General features: G+C 39.4%; 1 protein-coding gene and 1 long non-coding RNA gene across 13 annotated transcripts in view; one reads left to right on the plus strand and one right to left on the minus strand.

Annotated features, from left to right (window-relative positions):
- The window catches only part of LOC141140654 (uncharacterized), a 905,916-nt gene that overhangs the window by 747,713 nt on the left and 135,387 nt on the right, over nt 1-22,816 (plus strand). The gene's annotated exons all lie outside the window — the stretch shown is intronic.
- Nucleotides 11,863-22,816, minus strand: part of BCL2L11 (BCL2 like 11) — a 37,138-nt gene continuing 26,184 nt past the window's right edge. For both annotated transcript variants that reach the window (XM_073628048.1, XM_073628049.1), the window contains exon 4: nt 11,863-20,961. In XM_073628048.1, the coding sequence (XP_073484149.1) occupies nt 20,863-20,961 (99 nt within the window). In that variant the 3' untranslated portion in view covers nt 11,863-20,862. The remainder of the gene's footprint in view (nt 20,962-22,816) is intronic.

Below are 22,816 nucleotides of genomic sequence, written 5' to 3' on the forward strand. Positions count from 1 at the left end.
ATTTAGAAGCATTGTCAAAACTACAGCTCACCTGTCCATACAGCACTCAATTCCCTACAATGCAAATCTGTTATCAGGATTTTATGACAGCGAAAACAAACTTTGCTTTCACAGCTGATGTCATCGCAAGAGGCACTTGCAAGGGGGGAAGAGTAATTTCAGCTTCAAGTTCTTTTACTATGCTGACAAAGGAAACATATGTAGCTTTTAGAGGAAGTGATCTTTTTAGACGCGCTTAAATCCCCAGGAGATGTTGAGTATGCTCGAGTGTTGAATGTATTCTGTGATTGCATACTGCACTAGCAACATACAGGCTTATGTGCAATGGTTTATTCAAAACATAGCATCAAATTATACATTTTAATCATATAAATGTACAAATATATTTTATAAATTACTATGGAACTATGGAATGCGTTTTAAATAAGCTTTTCACTTTATACTGCTACATTGAATAAATCTAATGCTACATTAATGTCAGTAGATTGTGTCTTAAAATACATTTTTCACTAATGTTATTATGTACCGGTACTTTTTTATTTTTTATTGCATGGTTTTTATATCCTCACTGTTTATAACCTTAAAAAAAATTACTGGAAAAGAAAAGAAATGTTGGAACTAAAATGCAGTAGTAGTGGCATGACTGCATACAGTATGGAATTCTTCCACATAGTAATCGACAAATCCTGTGATATTGTATTCAGTATAAATACAACATATGAGACAGACCCAAAGGGGGTGTTCAATAATGAATCTTTACAAATGGATAGAATTTTCATTGTATGTTCTGGCCCAGCACATGTGGATTATTTTTTTAATTTGAAGAGCATTACGTACAGCAAGCTTCAAAAACACCCTTCAGCTCTAAACCTGGGAGTGTTTACCAAAGATATTAGTGAGAGTACTGATTGTACCTTTAGGCTGGGTCCACACTATTGCGAATTGGATTTGAGTTTCTCCGCATCCAATTCGCAATGGAGCCGGTTCACACATCTCCGCAGCTGCGCCAGTGCGAATTGCACAGGAGCCCTGTGCGTCTTTGGGTCTGTTTCAGGTCCGAATTCAGCCCAAAATTCGGGCTGAAATCGGACCTGCTACGGTGGATGGAGTCGACCGGACTCATGCTGTGAGCCACTGCGTTCTATAGTGTGAACCCAGCCTTAAACCTTTGACTTCCAAGGATGTTTCTTCCACATCATGGCAATCCAAGAGTTAAAGTGGTTGTAAACCTCAGACATTAAATATGAACAAAGCATATCCCTCTATAGTGTGTACTTGTCCCAGTTAAAAGCACCAATTGTCATTTCTGTCTGCTGCTTCATACCTCTGGAATCAGCTTGACTCACTTCTGACAATTTTTCCTGACTTCAAGAGAAAAAATGGTGACAGGGGTGGGATCTCTAGCAGATTGACAGCCTTAGCTCTGTTCCTGTGTGCTGTGTGAAGGGGGGGTGTGTAACTTCAGCTCTCCGCCCTCTGTTTTCTGAAAGCTCAGACAAGCATTATACATTCTGCACATGGAAAAACAGGTACAGCTTATGTGGGAGGATTTGTTTCATTTCCGTGTATCAACTAAGACCAGTCGCTTCACTGGGTATATGCAGGAGTTTAAAACCAATTTAAAACAAATCAACCCTGAACTTGTTTTAACATTAAACTGAAGGCTCAGCTTAGCTTTAATGTAGTAGTGACCCAGGCAGCTAAAAAGCAAAGAAAGGAAGGACGTGCCCCTCCTTCACCCCTTTAGTAGTTAGGTAAAATAAAAAATGCACTGTGTGTGAATAAAATTATAAACCAAAGTAAATTCAAAAACAAAAATGAAATGTCTTCCGCTCCCTGGAACACAAAAGTGTGTATAGGCCATTCATGTGTACGTAAATGCCATTTAAGTATTGGCATGCATGCCAGAGTGATAAGAATAATTCTAGGGCCATCATTTACTGTTAACTCTAAATTGATGCACTGTATAGGATTTTAACCTTTTGGCATTACATTAGTGCACCCATTGTAAGCTTGATGTCTATTTTTTGCATTTAACAAAAAATTTAGATAATTTTGTGTTTGTGTATGCTAAAATATACATACTGTATATCTTTTTTTTTTTTTTTTTTTGCTGTATTTGTATATATTTTTTACTGAAAAAATACACTATAAGCAATTGTGAAAAAATCATGAAACATGCCGTAAAAAATTGCCATTGTTTTAAATCTCCAATATATATTATGGTTTGGGGGTTTTAATGTATTCTATGACAGCTGTTTTTTTTTCGTTTTTGTTTTTACTCATTTGCCCCCACCCTCCAGAGTTTTACTTTAAAAGTACATGATTTCTTATTAGCGCTGCACGATTATTAAAGAATCGAGATTCCACCCCCCTCGAAATCTTAACACAGCATTTTCCCGATTCAGTGCAGAGAGTTCTCTACTCACAGCTGACAGCTGTCAAAAAAAAAAACAGGCAGCCTGCCAAGCTTAGCTTAGGTGGAGATAAATAGAAACATTGTAACAATTTGGTTCTTTAGATCAAACTTCGGCCTGTAAAGGAAGTCAGTTTAATTTGACTAAACCTTTTTCTGACACTTGTTGCTTACATGTTAAAATCAGTATTTTTTGCTAGAAAATTACTTAGAACCCCCAAACATTATATATATTTTTTTTAGCAAAGACCCTAGCGAATTGTTGGAATACACTGTATTTGCGCAGTGGTCTTCCAAATGCAATTTTTGGGGGAAAAGTACACTTTAATGAATTAAATAAAAACTAAACAGTAAAGTTAGCCCAATTTTTTGTATAATGTGAAGGATGATGTTACGCTGCAAGAATTGTGATTTTTTATTCTAAGCAGAAAAATCATGATTCTCATGCAGCTTTACTTCTTATATGTACTAATGCAATGTTCATAATCTCACTTTTTAAAGTTAACCGTTGAGAGCTGGAATATGGGATAGATTCGGGCTGTCATTAGGGCCGGTTCACACCATTAAAATGCACTCCAGATCCATTTTTGCATGCGCGTTTTTAAAGTGTTTTTGTTGCACTTCCGGATGTATTCCAGATGCTTTTTTTTCCCCCATTTTTTGTCACTGTACTGTATGCATTTTACCATATTCCAGTACAGTCCAGTGCAGGAAAAATGCAAGCATGTTCTACTTTTTTTTTTTTCTGGAACTGACCGCACTGGTGCCATTGGAAACCATATAAACAACTTTTCATGCGTTTTTGATGCAAAAAAAAGTGCAGTGGACTGTATGTGGCGTGAACTGGCCCTTATACATTCACTTTTTAAAGCTTAACGCCAGCAAATATCTAAATACACATTTTATATACCTACTGTATAGAGAGGAGCTGTTTTGTGTGTTTCTGTCCATCCAATCTTGGGATGTACACAGCTTTGCCAGACAGCAAAGCCAGGTGACCTGACTGTTCTCAGCTGCAACTAATCAATACATTTACAATAAATTCTTATATTACAGTTAAAGTGTTACTAAACCCAGGACCCTGCATTCACTTTACCTGGTCTCCCACAGTACACAGAATATGAAAATGCAATTATTTTAGCAAGTATAAACTGCTAAACCTTTAAACCCTTAAAATGTAAACCTTTTTTCATCAGCAGTGTATAGCATTGTATATAGTATTGTGACTTTTATCAGTGTCTGGTTAAAGCTTGTAGGAGTTTTCATTTTACACTGAATGTCCTATGAGGCTGTAGGACTGCTGACCCTCTGTCTGGACAGTGCTGATTGGCTCTGTGCTGATCACATGCACCCTCCCAAGAAATAAAAAAAAACTCTTAATACACACCAAACTGGGTATTTGCAGAGTGACTTCAAATGCTCTGTTCTATCAGGAGAAGGGGACTGGGGACTGGGGACATTGGAGGAAGGGAAGGATCAGAGAAGACCAGATCAAATAGCCTTTTTGCACAATGCGGAGGATTATCCCCTTAGGTTCCACAGTGAGTATAACAAGCATGCTTTACTGCATATACAGACTAATTTTACTGTTGTGGGTTTACTATCACTTTAAACTATTGGATTTATCTAGACTGGTCTTCACAAAGAATATAAAAACAGCTCTGTCTCTGTTAAAGCAATGCACTTCACAGCAAGTTCAATGCTCTTCAATGCAGAGCTATAGCACTATCTTTGGAATATGCAGCACTGACAATAAAACATAGAACTTAGAATTATCTATGATAATTTGATATTTGGACAATGCCCCCCTGGATTTAATGTGGTAACAGCACTGATGTGTATAATCTAGTGAACAACATGTGATAAGGAATGATTATCAGATTAGTGAGTGCTGGTTACAATTTTCAGATTTCATTTCAACATTGTGCTGATTACTTCCTGGCAGAGATTGGATGAGGGTGTTCAAAGTTTTGGTGTAGTACTTGCCATTTATTAAGTAGTTTATGATTCAAGTACTCTATGCAGCAGTGTTTATATCTAATCTGCTTCATTAGGCCTGACTCCAGAGAGATTTGGTTCCAAAAGAGGGAGTAAAGAAGGACAGTCCCTCCTCATGAAGGACAGTTGGGAGCTATACGTTTCTACAGTATGATTTTGTCTTTTAGTTGTGTGTGTAATGTCATTTTTATCAAAACTCACTTAAAACCTCAAAACATTATCAGGGGAAAATAACATAGCCCTAACAAAGGATTTTTGGTGGTAATGCCTTTCAGTCACGACACATGGTGAATTCTATGAGAAAAGGAGGGTTTTGGGACTTTGTATGAGGCACATGGTGAATTCAGGCAGCTCTTGCTACCACCAATTAAAGAATCTGTGGCGGCATTAAATTCTTAAAGAATTGCCACCATTTCTCAGCTTAGGAAACTGGCAGTAATTAACACTAACTGAGCCAGAGTACTAAGGTTTGCCAGGTATGCCAATACTCAGAGCTGTATCCCTGTGTGAGCGGTGCAGTGGTGGGTAGGAGTGCACTGAGGAAGTGTCCTGTGTCTCTGACAGGTACAGCTGTGGCCAAAAGTTTTGAGAATGACACAAATATAAAGTTTCACAAATTCTGCAGCTTCAGTGTTTTTAGGTCTTTTTGTGAAATGCTAGTTACTATGGTATACTGAAGTATAATTACAAGCATTTCATAAGTGTCACAGGCTTTAATTGACAATTGCATTACCTTTATGCAAAGAGTCAATATTTGCAGTGTTGACCCTTCTTTTCAAGACCTCTGCAATTTGCCCTGGCATGCTGTCAATTAACTTCTGGGCCACTTCCTGACTGATGGCAGCCTAGTCTTACATATTGGAGTATGTCAGAATTGGTGGGGTTTTTTTTTGTTCATTCGCCTTTTGAGGACTGACCACAAGTTCTCAATGGGATTAAGGTCTGGGGAGTTCCCTAGCCATAGACCCAAAGGTTTGATGTTTTGTTCCCCACACTACTTAGTTGTCACTTTTGCCTTAAGGCAAGGTGTGCCATCATGCTGCAAAAGGCATCGTTCCTCACCAAACTGTTCTTGGATGGTTGGGAGAAGTTGCTTTCGGAGGATGTTTTTGTACCATTCTTTATTCATGGCTCTTAAGCAAAATTGTGAGTGAGCCCACTCCCTTGGCTGAGAAGCAACTCTATACATGAATGGTCTCAGGATGCTTTACTGTTGGCATGACACAGGACTGATGGTAGCACTCACCTTTTCTTCTCCAGACAAGGTTTTTCTCAGATGCCCCAAACAATCGTAAAGGGGATTCAGCAGAGAAAATGACTTTACCTCAGTCCTCAGCAATCCAATCCCTGTACTTTTTGCAGAATATCAGTCTGTACATGATGATCCTTAAAGCGGAAGAACCACTTTTGGGTGGAACTCCGCTTTAAGCTACAAAGGCAGTGGTTGGGGTGGTACACATGGCCTGTAACACACTCCCCTTTTTTTAGGGTATCTCCACTCTGAATGGAGGACTGACAGAGCCACCCTTGGACAACAGCATTGTCAATCAGGGAGAGGGCACTGTTAGAGGCACTAGCAAATGTAGATGGTCTTGACTAACAAATTAAATCCAAACTCCTGATAGCTTGAAAGGTTTAGAAAAGAAAAGTTAATTTTTTTCAACTTTTGTTACAGAATGAATGGGCTTCTTTGTTTATGCGACTGGAGCAGTGTACAGGCAGCCCATGTTATTCTATGGGGACACAGTGGCTGTACAGACACAGTCGCTTATCCTAATTTGACAGGTGTGCTAGGGGCAGGTGAGCAGCCCCGAACTCAATGTGCTTTTGGGGCTGCTCTCCCACCCCTGCGCGCCTGTCAAATTAACATAGGCTGCTTGCCTGCAGCATATGGCTGCATAAACAAACCGCTCATTCACTCTGTACATGCCCCAGATTGAATGGGGCCTACAAGCAAACTATTGTTAGCACCCCAGTCAGTGTTTAATGGTTTGTCTACCACGTTTGCCCCTTGGACTGTTAATCCCTTGGCACTGGCCGCATGCAAATATGCAGCCTCTTGGCAGGTGGGCCTTGGTGCTGAGCGGCCACATATTTGGGTTTATTAATGCAAATGCAGCTGTGCCAGGAGCACACATACTCTTGGTACAGTTACCGGGGGTTAACAGAAAGCTCATGATCGCTGCTTGCAATCGGGAGCTTTCCACTCATGTGACCGCCAAGCACGGTGGTCACATGATCATAAACCCTGTGACTGCGCAAACAGGTTAAATACGTTGGAAAAAATAAAACCGCAATGGCCAGAAAACATAAAAGGGAAAAACAACTCCAAAAAAAAGGAGGAAAACTAATGCAGCCACCATATCTGTGAATTGGTAGGCAGCAATCTAATTGATAATATGCTTTTACTAAAGCGGTAGTAAAAACTATATTAAAAATTATTCACTACTGCTAAACTATTCCACTAGCGAACAGTCTTTACTGTCTATTTTACCTTCTATCTGCATGTGGGCCTTAAAGCGGAACTTCAGTGTTTTTTTCAACTTTCCATATATTAAATCTTCTGCCCTTGTTGTTTTAACTTTGGATAGTAAAACATTTTTTTTTCCTGCCAGTAAATATCTTATACAGCCCACTTCCTGTTTCTTGTCTGGAAAAAAGCCTAGGTTTATGACATCATGCACAGCTTTCTCTCACTCTTGTGAGCATTTGCCAGGAAGGGAGGGGGGATGAGTCATAAGAGGGCCAATAAGAGCTGCAGAGCTGGAGGTGTGCCTCTGTGTAAATCCAGGAAGCGAACAGGCAGCAGCTTCAGCTGCCCACAGTTAGAATGATTGCAGCCAGACTCAGTGGAGGGAGATTTCTGCAGCATATTTGGCAAGTACAGCATCTCAGTATATATAAAATAATATGCTAAGTGGTTGGAGGGAAGCTTCAGAACTGCAAAGATGTTTTTATTACAAATTATGTGAGCAGACTGCAGTTCCTCTTTAAAACCTAACTCCAGCCAAACGGTTTATTTAGTTTTGGATAGAATGTGAAATGCTTAGAGCCTCCAAAAGGTTTTTATTGCAGCCTTTTTCCTATTGGGATGATTTCTATTCACGTCAGGACAGGAAGTGAATGGAAATGTCTCCAAAGGAAATCCATACAAACATTTGAATGAGGAAGAATTAGAGCTTATGATTGTTCAATTTTTCTTGTCTTGGAGAATCCTTTCTGTACCTGTTATTTCACGTATGGGCATTATTTTTGCCATAAGAAAAAAAAAATGGCTGAGATGGGCTTTAAGTTGAGCCCAGATTTGTTTATGTAGGTAAACCTTAGCTATACACTGTAAAACCAGACCTATAGCCCATTATAAATATACACTGTGAACAAAACGTTTTTCCTGGTGCCTCCATGGCAGCATACCTGTGACAAGCTCCACCTTGGCTCCTCCCTCAGGAGGAGACAAGCAGTTTGTCTCTTAACTAAGAGCTTCACCTGCACTAGCGTTTTAGGCGTTTGCTCAGGCTGGCAACAAAAGGTAGCAGCTGCTTTCTTTTTTCTTTTCACATCCAGGTTACTTTCTACATTCTGTCTCTTCTCAATCCGCCTGTGTGCTCCCTTCACCCTCATAGCTTCCTTTGGAGCGGTGCGCTCTTCGCGCCGGACTTTTCATCTGTCCCTGGCGTCTTCTGCGCATGTGCCGCAGCCGAGACTTCCGGGTTCACCAGTCGGCGCATGCGCAGTGGCCTCGGAAGCTGCAGTGACCATTTTGGGGAAGGGCAGGACTTGCATGTCTTTGCCCTCATGCACTGAGGTCAGGACAGGGGTGTTTCTTCCACCTCTGCCCCTCCTGTTTTCCCTACTTATTTCCCCGATAGCCTCAGTGGGATACCTGATGCTGACTGAAGGAGGTTGTCCTGCTGAGAGCTCCAGGGAGTGGAAAATAGTCACAAAAAGGTGGGTCAAAAAAAAAAAATTTAAAAAAGGGGGATAGAAGGGAAATAGGGGGAAATTAAAAAAAAAAAAAAAAAAAAAAAAAAAACACTAATAAAAGAAAGGGGAAAATAAGATTAAAAAAAAAAAAAAAAAAAAATAATAGGAAAATATCCCTATAATCAAAACAGGACCTGGCCTATTAACCTTTTCCTAGTCTTGCTTAGCTGCTTCTTCTGCTAGCTGTCTAAGATGAGCCATTCGCCGCGTAAACAAGATCCTACTCTACATTTAAGGTAAAGGCCTACGTCCAGGTAGGTTTAGATTACACATTCCTGCAGGAACAACAAGCAGTGGTGCCGGGGCCTCCATCCGAGAGGTTTTCAGGTTTCTACACTAGTTCCCAAGAAAAAACAGAGGTTGGAGACCCGTTATAGACCCAAAAAGGCTAAATCATTACATATTTCTAGAAAAGTTCGCTACAACTATTTATCCGTATAATACAACCAGGGGACTGGATGCTGTTGATAGATCTGCAGGATGCAGATGTTTGCGGTGGGGCAGGTACACCTTCAATTCCAGAGCCTCCTGTTCAGCCTCTGTACGTGACTCAGAGTCTTCACGAAGACTCTAATCGCTATCATAGCACTACTTGGACGATATTCTCCTACTGACAAAGGATCCAGTCCAGTTAGTACAACACAAGAGCATTTTGTTGTCAAGACTATCAGAATTCATCTGGAAGATAAACCAGGAGAAGAGTCACCTTTCTTAGGCGCATTAGGCACCTTATCTAGGCGCATTATTCAATACAATGAATGGAACGGTATCCCTCCTCCCTCAGAAGGCGACATGCATCATTCGAAAGATGAAGAAAGTGAGTGTGAGGTGCTGCACGACAGCTTCAAATTGCCTGAGCCTGATAGGCCTGATATCATTGTGTATCCCCATGGTCCCTTGGGCCCATTGACACCTGAGACATTTTCAGTTGGAATTCTTAAGACTTTGGAACAGACACCATCTCCACCAACCCATACACCCGACAAGTCTAATGCCTAGGAGTCTACATTGATGGATTAAGAAACACACGCTTATGAAATTGCGTCCATTAGGGCATATCAACTGGATCACAATTACCACAGACGCCAGTGCAGCAGGCTGGGGGGGGCATACTGCAACCAGATTTCAGTCCAGGGAAGATGGTCCTTCCGCACAACAGGCCTGGTATCAAACATCCTGGTAATCCGGGCAGCCTAACTTGCATTACTAGCCCTAAAATGGGAGATTACAGGGAAGCCAATACTACTTCGAATATTATTCTATGGGCAGAAAGGAATCTAAGAGACTTATAAGCAGTCTATTTTCCCAGTCGCCTAAACTCAAGAGCCAACCGTCTATCTCTAGGTTCGTGGATGCCCACGAATGCACCCGAAGATTTACTTGGATTGTACACCAGTGGGGTCTCCCTGAGCTGGACCTATTCACAACAGCAATCAATACCAAGCTGTCAAAATTCATCTCGAGGCTCCCTCACCCTCAGGCGGAGGCGATAGATGCCCTTCTCAGCCCCCTGGACATTCGGTCTGGCTCTGGATTTACCATCCTCCTCTCAACTGCTCAAATTTTTGCAGGCGGGCCTAAACCTAGGTCTAGGGCTAAGTACACTAAAGGTACAGGTAGCGGCAATTTCAGCAGCAACCAGTAGGAGATGGGCCGAGGATTACTTAATAATCCAATTCCTCAAAGCCGTCAAAAAGATCCGCCCACCAACTAAACAAATTTTTCCCACCTGGGACCTCTCTCTCATCCTAGAATCTTTAACCAACCAACCATTTACCCCTTCAGAGTCAGTGTCACTGTGAAATCTAACTTTAAAACGGACTTTTCTAATAGCATCGGGCAGAAGAGTTTTAGAGCTTCAAGCTTTGGGAGCAGATCATAATCATATAATCTTCTATCCCAAAAGAGTGGAACTCAGAACGGTATGAGGATTTATCCTCAAAGTCGAATCTTCCTCAAGTATGTCGGAACCTTGGGCACTTCCAACATTTTCAGAGCAGGACTCACTTCACAATCTGGACATTGCCTCCACTTTGGAGGTACTATCAGCAAGCCATGGCGTCCTTCAGGGATTCATCTAGGCTGTTTATAAGCCCCTGGGGCAAGAACAAAGGCAAGGAGGCATCAGCAAGAACAATTGGCTCATGGATTGTCAAACTCATCCAGAAGGTGTACAGGGCAGATGGACTGGAACCCCCTTTGGCTGTCAGGGCACACTCCACCAGATCGGTTTCTGCCTTTTGGGTGGCAAGAGCCAATGTGTCAATTGAAACCATATGTAGGGCAGCGACTTGGTCGTCTCAACATATGTTTCTAAAACATTACAGGGTGGATCCAGGAGCTCTCTCATCGGTGGAGTTTGGCAGACAGGCTATAAAATCAGCCTTTGCTTCTTCTAAATTATAACCTTTTCAGATAGACTTCTTTCTAATCATCACCTTAACCGTCTGTTAGTTATTTGTCACAGGTATGCTGCCACGGAGGCACCAGGAAAACAGAAAAAATTGTACGATACTTACCGTAATTTTCTTTTCCTGGTGCCTATCCATGGCAGAATACAATCCCACCCTCTGTATTCTATATTACGGAGAAAGCTGGGGTTGTGCTAACCATTTCTTTTATGTATTCACTAGTCTTGAGGGAGGAGCAAAGGCGGATCTTGTCACAGGTATGCTGTCATGGATAGGCACCAGGAAAAGAAAATTACGGTAAGTATGGTACAATTTTCCATTTTGTGTAATTTTTGTTTTTAACTGCTTGCCGCCAGCCATCATATAATGGCCAGGCGGCAAGGCTCTCATTCTGGGCGGGTGTCATATGACGTCCGTCCATTTAAACAGGGCATGCGCGCAGCCCCGTACTGTCGGTGGCGGCGTGTCAGAGACACCGCTCGTCACCAAGGGGGTGAACTACTATTGGGCATGGCTGTTTACCACGTGATCAGCCGTGATGAAGTCACGGCCGATCACAGATGGTACCTCCCCACTTTGCACAGCGCATGAGCGCATTTTGAGTGCGCTGCACGTTGGTGGCAGCGTGTTCCCAGGAACACTGCTTGTCACCGACACTGGTAAACAGCCACTGGCCGGCGGCGGTTTACCACGTGATCGGCTGTGATCCTTTCACAGCCGATCACTAAATGTAAACAGAGCGGTAGCAAGAGGTTACCGGGTTCTCCTCCTCACACACCGATCGTGTGTGAAAAGGAGATCGTGGTAACATCTCGTTACTGCTTACAGTGTACACCAATCACACTGATTGCCCCCCAATAAAGAGGACCTGTCACCAGCCCATCAGAGTGCCAGAGTACCTGTCACCAGCCCATCAGAGAGCCAATAGATCATCGTTTGAGGTAGCTTTGAAAACACACCACAGTACATTTCTGAAACACATCATGGAAGGTTTCAGAATAAAGAGGCTTTAATGGAGAAAAATTGCAGAAGCTGGAATAAAGACATTTGCCGGTCAATTTAATGTTTATTCATATAAAATTCAGTGACAAAACACTTAAAAATTTGCATTATTTACAGCAATATTGCACAAGAAAAGTGGCAATTACCCTGTCAAAATTAATCAGTGCAAAACACAAGAAAGCCAGGGACAATTGCATTACATGTAAATGCTACATATATGCTGGGTCCTAAGAAAAGACATTAGTGATTAAAACAAGGCTCTCTCAAAACATGGGACCAAAACAAAGTAGTGACAGAGAGAGAAACCATTTACATACTAACTTGAAAGGAATCACCCACTTGTGTTTGAGAAGCTCAACAAACCCAAGGATTTCTCCAATATATATCAGGTAGTCTGTGCCCCATTAGAAATGTGATTTTTGGTTGTGGAAAGCAATTTCTCTAGGCGAATCACAAAGATAGAACTGGAACATGTTTGTAGGTAGTTTGTCAGAATCAAGATCCCCTTCGCTCTAATTTTATTACAAATTTTGTAAGAAATCTTGGCAAGTGGAGATTTGTATAGAAAATTGAAAACAGTTGAACGGCCGCACTCCGAATAACACCTTTTATTCGCGGCAAAACAGTGTAGAAGATCCAAAATCTTACATCATGGTGATGAAAGGTACAGACAGGCTAACGCGTTTCACATCAATATAGATGCTTAATCATAGGAAATGTATATAGTTTGGTGTAATAGAACACGTGTGACATAAAATCTAATTCTGGCTTCATTCCAGCATGTAGACTGTAAGAGGAAGTCATGGTATAAGTCAGTAGAAATTAATAACCGGTATGATCACGACACCGATCTTTGTATACATTACATGTACAAGTTTAAAATTTAGGAGAATGGAAGTGCTGCAACTTTAAGCAAATGTCATCTTTGATATGTTACTTGAAAGAATTGATAATTATTCTTCCTAATGTAGAAAAAAAAAAAAATAAAAAAGAATTTACACACACAAAACTCAACTTCTCCAGGTAAGTTATTTGCTTTGCATGGATTGCAGGAAATGGAACCCAATGCATGTATTCCAGAGATTCCCATTCTACTTAACTGATAGCCAAGCAGGAAACTCTACACTACTCTAAATCACATGATCAGCATCAGTGTTGCAGAACTGGAACAATTGTGCAGTAAGAAAAGTCTGAGGAGGCCATTTCTAAAAACAATGGAGTAAAAGGAAACAAAGTGAACATGTTGCCTGTATTGACCAGACTCCTTGGTTCATTTTGCCAGAGATCATTCTAACAGGCAATTAGTATTTTTCAAAAATATATCAACCATTGTAGATTACATATTTCTCATATTTTGGAGGTCAGGATGTGGGGTGGTGCATCGGTCCATTTTAAGTTGGCCAGCACTAATTATAAGTCAATTTTTAAAAAAACTCTTTCCATTTCTAATAGTGCCATCAATTTTCAAATGGGTTACATTAAATTTTGGGTAGTGTATTACAAAAAGCTAGGTGTAGAAATACAATCTATTCAGCAAGTCAAAAGTGCTGTAAAAAGCTATAACACTGGTGAGATCTGTACTACACATTTGGTAGTCTGAAGACACAATGAAGATTTACAATACAGCAACAATGGGGGGGGTCGTTACGAAAATCTGTCACCTAGTGGGTTCAGTATGTTAATGAGAAAGAAAAAAAAACTTGAAATGGGAGATTTAAAAAGAATGCATAATGTTGGCGTTATAACAAAGCAGTAAATGTTAACTATATATATTAAAAGTGCAAAAATACTAAGTAGTCAGTTTGGATTGAATACAGATTCAGTCCGATCAAAGAAAAAAAAGTGACTTGGAGTGCAGGAAATGAAAAAAAAAAAAAAAAAAAAAACAAAAAGTCAAAACTTTGAGAGTAATACTGAATTCAGGGCCTGAATGATTTCTTACATAATTTTTAAAGGTTCTAAGTTTGGGAGCTTCACATATTAGCTCTAGAATATTAGAAAATCCAGAACCAATAAAAAAAAAAAAAAAAAACAGTTTAATCTAGGTTTAATACTAGAAATAAAATTGTATACTGGGGGGGGGGGGGGGGGGGGGTAAAAAGATCATAAAAAGTGCATTTGACATAAATGAAATATGAAAAAGAAAGCATGACAAACTTAATGTAACAGGATACCAGAAACTGACAGCTAACAGAAAGCCAGTGGTATGTTATAAGCAGTGCACCACATTCACAGTACAGCCCACACATTTAATCACTAATCTCGCCCAATAAGGAGACCGCAAGTTGAAAGAAAAAAAAAAAAAAAAACAAAAAAAAAACAAAAACAAAAACAAAAAACACACACACGATAAATCGTAAATTAAATAACAAAATGACATAAATATACAACTCGTACAAGATCTCAAAATAAAGCAAACTATAGTACAGGCAATCTACAGTATGTACAATCTACTTTACTAACCAGTCCTGGCAGAAAGGTAAGTAATGATACCGTCAAACAATAAGGGGAATTTATATGCTCATAACGGTTACAATTCATTTAACATCCAACAAAAAGGATTGACTTCATGTTTTAAAATGTCAGTGAATACACAAGGATGGCATTTTTGCCTCTACATAGTGTTTTACCCACTATCCTTGTTTGCTGAACTCTATTGTGTCAATAATGTTTTCAGTACTTTGGACAGGTTTTGGAGAGAAAAAACACCATCAGTGGCTATTAATGGAAAGAGATGAGCGGAAACCAATACTGCCTACTACTTCTATACTCTCATTCTAAAGTCCCACACCATGCATTTCAATTTCATTTATACAAGCTCCCCGCCTTGGGCCATGGCAGTCTTTGAGACATCAATGGATATGGCACATGTAACATGCATTGGTAAGAGGAGGTATACATGGACAGAAGCGCATGTTGTGGGGATTTAGAAGTTTCGTAAACTATTTACTATACAGGTAAAAAGGAACATGTACACTTTATTGCTGCCCCACAGCTCCCTATACTTGACCTCCCTTGTAGGAATAGGGAGAAAAGGCCATGTGTAAGCTCCAAGCTCACCACAAGGCCAACAGCTCTCCCTCTGCTTCCATTTGACGGCATTCTGAAACCAAGGGAGCAATAGCCAAACTCCAGCACCATCACATGGAACAAAGGGGAGAGAGTTGCATGCTCCCTATATTCCCAGAAAAACAAGCATGTCACCGTTTTACCAGGTGAACAGAGCAGCAGGGAACAAATGGAAGTACAAACTGCTAAACACTGCCAGCATTAAAACAAGCCCATTGCTTGCCGTGCCATAAAGACAAGACAGATGCAAGAATTGTAGGAAATGTTCAAGGAAAACAGCCTTCAGATTGTGTTCATGTGAATTCATTTTTAAAGCAACACAAAGTGGCACTAAACCTCGTTTTATAAAATGGACACAGCAAAATGTCAAAGATTACGACTCCATATTCAATACCCCATTCAGCAATTAACATTTCATGAGCAGAATTTGATAAAACAAAACAAAAATAATAATATGTCAATCCAAACTGGGATGGGATACTTAAAAGAAAGAAAAACAGAATATAAAAACTTGGCTTATTAAAATGACCCTCCATTTAAGATGACAAACTTCAGAGGCCCAATTCTAGGGAATCAGGTTCTTTGCATTTTCCAAAGCAGAAAAAACAAAAAACAAAAAAACAACAAGTTAAAGCCCACAGGGGAGATAAACTGAACAAAAAAAAAAAATGTATGGGTGGAGGAGTTTTTTTGTGAATCCTACTATGAAAGACATAGGTCCTACATTTTTAGGCTACTGCAGGGCATTCTTACAGTATACATTGGGAGTTTTCCAATAACATTCATCTTTATATGAAAATGCATCACTTCTACCATTTCCTAAAGATAAACAGATTGAGCTCTGTTGTTCTCCATAGTTGGCAAGTTGGGGTCCACCAATAAAAGAGGTTTGGTTTTGCTCCGAAACCCTAAAAAGTGCAACCGGCTAAAAGCATTTGTACTTTTAGCTAGAGAAACTCAGATGCATAGAACACAGGTTAAGACATTGTGCATACAATGATGCAGTAGTCACAAGTAGTACCAAGATGATGGTGATGATATAAATATCTAGTAGCACCGAAAAATCGTCTACATTTTATTCTGCACTACACCTGGTCACTTTACAAGGAAGACTGCTATAGAGGCACAAACATCTGTGTACCTTTTCCATTCACCATTTAATAACGGTTCCAAAAAGGTACTGCAAGATATGGATAGACTTGGCCAGTCATTGATAAAAAGGATTGTGTTTAAAGCTAAAATTCAAAGCATGCCTCTGACACTGGATTTATCACCAGATGAAGACACAAATTCCATAGAAAAATCAAACCTGAGTTTTTGACAGGGCTATAAAATGAACAGCAGGATGCTTCAAGCAATGAGCTCAGAGATCATAATTAATCTATAAAGTTCCATTTGCTGTATTTATGGGAAGCATCCATAAAGATGGAATTTGTGTTGTAGTATCATCTTGGCTGGTCAAGCACCCAGATACAAAACATTTAACTATTGAGCCAATAGGCTACTTGGCACATCTTGCATAAGGCACTAAGAAATATGGAAAAAAAAATATAGATCTATAGTTTTGCGGTGCTTTATATATAGATCTCATTACATTTAATAAAGATGGCACATTACACCATGCTTCAATTAAGCACTTCATACAAGTCTTTGGTTAGTATTATTTAAAGGCACATCTCAAAAAGGGTACTAATGCAATAGTGGACCAGGAAAATAAAAGTTTAGCATTTTTTGGTGACAAGACAACTCAAAACATCCCTATTTCACCTCTGTTGAAACAAGGAAGAATTAACTAAAGTGATGGCTTAAAGTGGTATTAAACTCAATGCTAAAAATTTAATCTATTGTAGTTTACCAATCAATTAGATGTGGTGGCTGCATTAGTTTTCTTTTTAGGGTTTTCCCCAGGTGATCTGGCCGGTAACACACCTCCTGTATTAGAGTGCCCCCACTTTGAATGAATGAGCAAAGGGGACACCTTTGGACAGCAGAATTGCCAGCCTGGGGTAAGGGGAGCGTTAGATAAATTAGTATATTGAAGTCTATTAATACAAGCCAAACACTTTATAAGCAGTTACAGCAACAGTTTCTCTTCTTTTGGGATAGAGGTTTTAGACGAATAAATAAGCCGACCATTGTAAGCACCCCTGTCAGTAGTAAATGGTTTGTTTCATCCCTATAACTAAAACCGAATTGAAAGACAGCTTGGAGCTTACAGGCTTACTGGCCAGATCACCAGGTGAAAATAGAAAGAAAAAAGCCTAAAGAAACACAAATACAGCCATCACATCTAATGCCGCATATACATGATCGGACTTCTCGTCGGAAAAAGATACGACGGCTTTTCCGACAGGATTCCGCTCAAGTTTGCCTTGCATACACAGTCACGCAAAAGTTCGCTGAACTTACGACCGTCAAGAATGCGGTGACATACAACACTAGGTTGAGCCGAGAAAATGAAGTGCAATGCTTCCGAGCATGCATAAGAATTTTGCGCATCGGATTTGCCACAGACGATCGCATTTTCGGATAGGAACTTTTGCCGACGGAAAAGTTGAGAGCATGCTCACAATCTTTTGCTGGCTGGAATTCGGCCAGCAAAAGTCCGATGGAGCATATACACTGTCGCATTTTCCAACGAAAGACATCGGTCTTTTGCGGGCTGAAATTTCGATCGTGCATACGCGGCATAAGAATTGCTAAGCTGCAATATAATAAAATGTTTACTTTTGGGTTTAATACTGCTTTAAGTTTCCTAATGCAATGTAGAATTGGACAATATCTTTGGTAAAAAAAAATAAATAAATAAAAAGGCACATTGATAAGTGAATTAAATCAACTAAACACAATCTACTCACATTCCTAGATTACTACAAGCCAACTGTATCCATTAAGGCTGTTCTTCAAAACTGCTAGACTGCTTTACAAATATGTCCAGTATAACTGGGCATAAAAAGGCATCCTTTCCAATCAAATGGGATGGGCTGCAAGTTAATGAAATCCGGAAAGGATATTACTGAAATATACAAAAATGCATGATACATTGACACTGGCAAGAGTGAGGTCCTTAGTCTTTGATTTACCAAACTCCAATTTACGGTATAGAACACACAATTCTTAGCTGTCACAAAGTGACCCATGGCACTCTTCTTGCTATTCCATCTTATAGTAAAATGTCCAGTAGCTTTATTACTTTCTCTCCCATGGCACAGCTCTCTAGCAAGAGATAGCAGCTGTGAAAACTCAGCTGGAATCATACTTTTGAAGGTAAAGTCTGTTCTTTTACAGCATGATATAATGACATTCTTAAAGGTCAAAAGAACACAATACATAGCTCAAGACAATGGGTAAAAGGAAAGGTGAGGCATTTAATAAAGTAAAGTGGATTTTAGAGAGTGTCACAGATGCCATCTAGCAGGACAGCTGACAAAAGGGAGCAATAAAGAGCTTACCAAAGCCTTTATGCACAGTTAAGACATACACTGTTCAAATCTCTGCCGGTTCAGCAGTGACCGGCCGAGATTCAAACCATCAGTGGGCAAGCGGAATGTACCAAAGTTTAAAATCGATCAACTTGGGTACAACAAGCCTGTTGGATTTTGCATGCAATTATTGCTAGTGGCTATTATAGCCACTAGCAGTAATCACCGTGTTCTCCCAGCGAAGACAGCTCGCCCTGTCTCCCATGCCGGGATAACACAATGGTACTGCGGGAGGAAAGCAAGCGATTTTCATTTTCCTGCAACCAAAATCACTCCATCTATGGCCGAATTTAAATGGCATACCAAGAGTGACAAGGTGTTTAAATACAGACAGCATGGGGACTGCAACTAATGCATGATTATGCATTATATGCACACTGTGTATGCAGTTTACTGAAAACCAAATGACACAATCCTACAAAGCTTTACAAATATTAAACACATACAACAGAACCCCTTCCTAAAAGAACGAATAAGCCCATGGCAGATGCATTTGAAGAGAAGAAAACAGCCACACTAATGGCCACTGGCACAAAAATGAGTTTTGGGAACAATGAAAAGCTACATTGTGTTGAATAGGTTTTCAATAAAATAAAACTATGAATGCTATTCCTACAGAAGCTTTTTTTCAAAAAATAAAATACTGCTTAGAAGCGCTCCTAATATTCATGAATGGTCATGCCTGAGAAGTCCAAGTTAAGAAACCTGTAAATTGCAATTGCTGGCTTTCTTCTCTTTCAACATCCTAGATGTACAGCCGTCATGCTCATCCAAAAAGGATATTTTCAAAAGGAGGTCAGCAATGGCAGCCCACACGTTTCTTGCAGCTCAGGGCTACTTCAAGAGGTTATGCTTGTGAAGGACGCGCTACTTTACGAACATGTTTGGTGCAACATTCTGCCAGAAATCATGTAGTAGTTGTATGTTGAAAAAAAAAAAAAAAAAAAAAAAAACAGTTGGGGGGGGGGGTTCATGGGAAGTACAGTCTCCAAGACTTTGTTAGAAAATGTGAACAGAACTTTATGTCCTGTACTAGCAAATAATGCTTGTTAATTTATACTTTAGATACTGACTCTTGCTCTGACAGGGTTATGCTGTGAGACATGGAGGTGATAGTGTAAAGGAATGTTTCTTTATATATAGACAAATGAGCTATTCATATATAAAAGAAGAATAATGCAACAGGTTTGTGTTCAGTCCTTACCTCTTCTGCAGTGAAATAGGTCACCAATATCTTACACTAAAATGGAACTTTGCGCTAATAAACAGTGCAAAGCTGAAAAAAAAAAAAAAAAAATGTACGGTAATTCTAAGGGATAACAAAATGGTATAAAGGACCACCAAATCTAAATGATAATCTTCGTTATATAAAAGAGCTGCTATGAATCACAAATCTACTCTAAAAGGGTCTCACCTCCTTGATAAAACCTGAGTGAATTGAGGTTATTTACTAGTGTTTGCATACATTTTTTCCTATGGTTTCTGAAAAATAAGTCAGTCTGATTATAATAACAAAGCTACCCGGGTACACAAGGATTTAGGGTAAAAAGTTTTTTTTGTTTTTGTGCAGAATACAAAACACTTAAGTAAAATTTCCCTTTGGGGATAGAGCTCTTTTATATGTGAATGTATTATTTAAACAGTGGTCCTTTATGGCCATTTCAAAAGCTGCTGGTCCCATGAACATAGCCAAGAGCCCTGTCCAAAGCTACAGGGCATTGTCTAAATACATAATTTTCTATGTAAAGTTGAGAAGATGGAACTACAGCACTGGTTCAAAAATGTGTTTTGCACTAAAACAGCAAGTTATGTAAAACTAGGCAATTTAGCAGGGTGGTTCATATACAAAAAAAAAAAAAAAAAAAAAAAAAAAAAGTGACGTTTTGGGAAAGCTAGGCATATTCCTTATATTCCTTCAGAAGACTGGGCAATGTCCAGATCCAGAGTCGATAAAAGGCATCCATCCCAAAAGCAACAGGACAGTACTGTCTCCAGACGAGTTCTGGCAACGTAGAATTGAATAACTGGAAGATCACAAGCACCAAATCTGGCACTTTAATTGTCCATCCTAAAAATACAGAAAATGTCTGTGCCAACATGCCACCATCTCACATTTGTCTTGGTACAAGGTAAGGCAGCTGTGTCAATCCAAAGGCTCAGTTATCAAAATATCCACAGGTCTTTGGAATTGGATGCATATTTCAGTAGATATTAAAGTCTGAAGACTTAATTTTTCTTATATACATAAAATATAACATTTATATAGGTTATAAAAAAACACGTCCTAAAAAGCCATCCTATCTGCAGTTTTTCTGTTGCAGGTCTTAGTCTTTCACCCATTTCTAGGTGTACCTGCAGAATCCAAATGGTTCTATGTAGCCTCATCTTTCTAGGATGAAGACAGGAGTTGCATAGAACACCAATATGTGCCAAAGGCTGTGTGCTGGAATCCTTCATTTAGGCAGAAATTAATTTGTTCTTCATAGCACAAAGCTACAAGTCATTGCATTCTCCAGATGAGTCGAATTATATAACGTAGCACACGCAAGATAATAACTTGGTCGTTATCCACACCCCTGTGCCGATTATTCAAAAGAACCTAAAGTAAAAGAAAGTTAAAAAAAAGGTAAATGAGTGACATTTAACATTAGAAACACTTCTGCTGTCTTCCCTCTCCCCCCGACACCACATTATGGTGCTTCTCTCCCCCTTTTCAAAATATTTTCTAAAAAAAAATAAGTTTTCGGTGTGTGTTGACATCGTGGGTATGATTGCTTGGAGGCCATGTGCACAGGTTCCAATGCTTGTACCCCTAAACGTGTTTTGTTTTCTCACTAGCCGCTACCTCAAGATGTATATTGATAAGATTCAATGAGGTTCCACACCTTTTATCTCAATGGTAGTTCTAACTGGGAAATATACTTGTATGGTGCTAGTGACCAATTTCTATTGCAACACAATTTTCTGTTCTGCTGAGAATTGTTCTTCATGGCCTATATGTACCCATTCATATTATGTTGTTATTTTGATGCATACCATAAAAAAAAAAAAAAAAAAAAAAAAAAAAAAAAAACACACACCACACTTCTGCTTATTAGGCTTACTGCTATGCAGAGCACTATGGGAGGGCAAAGTACAGCTTCACAAACATACTATCAGTGTTCAACCAGTGACTCACCAAGTAGTGAATCAAACATTCATTGCACAGACCTTGTGCTTACAAATTCAAGATAAATCAGCAACAGCTTTATTGTCTTTTCACCGAGACAATGAGATTAAAATTACATTCTTCCAAGCCATGTGCAGACCTCTTAGAAATCCTATTAACTGATAAAGGTATAAAAAATGAATTATTTTCTGTACTTTAGTCAAGAAGTATTCAAAACTTTGCACAAAAATGACTGTTTTGTATACATTCTTTTCATATGGCATTTGTTGACTAGAAATTACATTGATAATATACCTGCATTGCATCATTGGATGTGTTGTCCATTAAAATCTAAATGCTAATTGAAAATATTTGAGGACCCAGGGCACAGCAAATGCACAGATGACCCTGTTAATCACACTTGCAGGCACTAGATGGTGCCCACTAGCACAAACACAAGGTTTACACTGTTTGTCAGGCAGATTCATTTATGAATATTTCTATAAGGATAAAAAAAAAAAAAAAAGATACTGGAGTTTTTTTCTGGGTGAGAATTCCAAATAACATGCTGTAATAAGCTACAAAACGGATATTTAAATCTGAAGTTGCTGTTTTTAGTAACTCTAAATTTTAAATCAAGCTTTCCTAAATTATTGAGTTGATACTCAGTATTTCAGCTAAACTGGGAAATGGATTAAATATGGTTTTCATCTAGAAGCAGTCAAAATAGGATATCCATTTCCTTCATGAAACTGGGAGTGTGTGTTTTTGCAGGAAACAGCTTCCAACAGGAACATCTGCACAGGAAGTGGCACAACACCTATCCCTGAACTGTGCCAAAAACTCTGGCAGGAGCCGTAATTCAAGAAGAGACTTCCCAGTTGAAACAAAAAAAAAAAAAAAAAAATTTATAAATGATTAAAGGCTCTGCATTCATTTTTATTATTCCTTTCTGGCTAAACAGCAGACTGGCATGAAGTCCTGGTTCACACTAGTGCGGCTTTGATATTACGCTACTCAAGCACAAATTCAAAGCAGCAGGTCAGTGCGATTTGGACCTCCGATTTAATTGCAGCTTGCGACTTCATTTAACAGAAATCAATGCAAGTCAGTGAAGTTGCAAAAAAAAAAAAAAAAATAGTGCAGGAACCTTTCAAAATCACTGCGACTTGAGTGGCAAAAATTTGAAAGGTTCCATTGCCAGCAATGGGGGTGTGGCTCTTCATGCAAGTTTGAACCAACCTGGTGTGAACCAGGGCTAACTGGCAGAGGGCTCCTAAGGTTCAACTGCTAACTTACCATGAAA

This window comes from Aquarana catesbeiana, linkage group LG04, assembly GCF_042186555.1.
Source record: "Aquarana catesbeiana isolate 2022-GZ linkage group LG04, ASM4218655v1, whole genome shotgun sequence".
Lineage (NCBI taxonomy): Eukaryota > Metazoa > Chordata > Amphibia > Anura > Ranidae > Aquarana > Aquarana catesbeiana.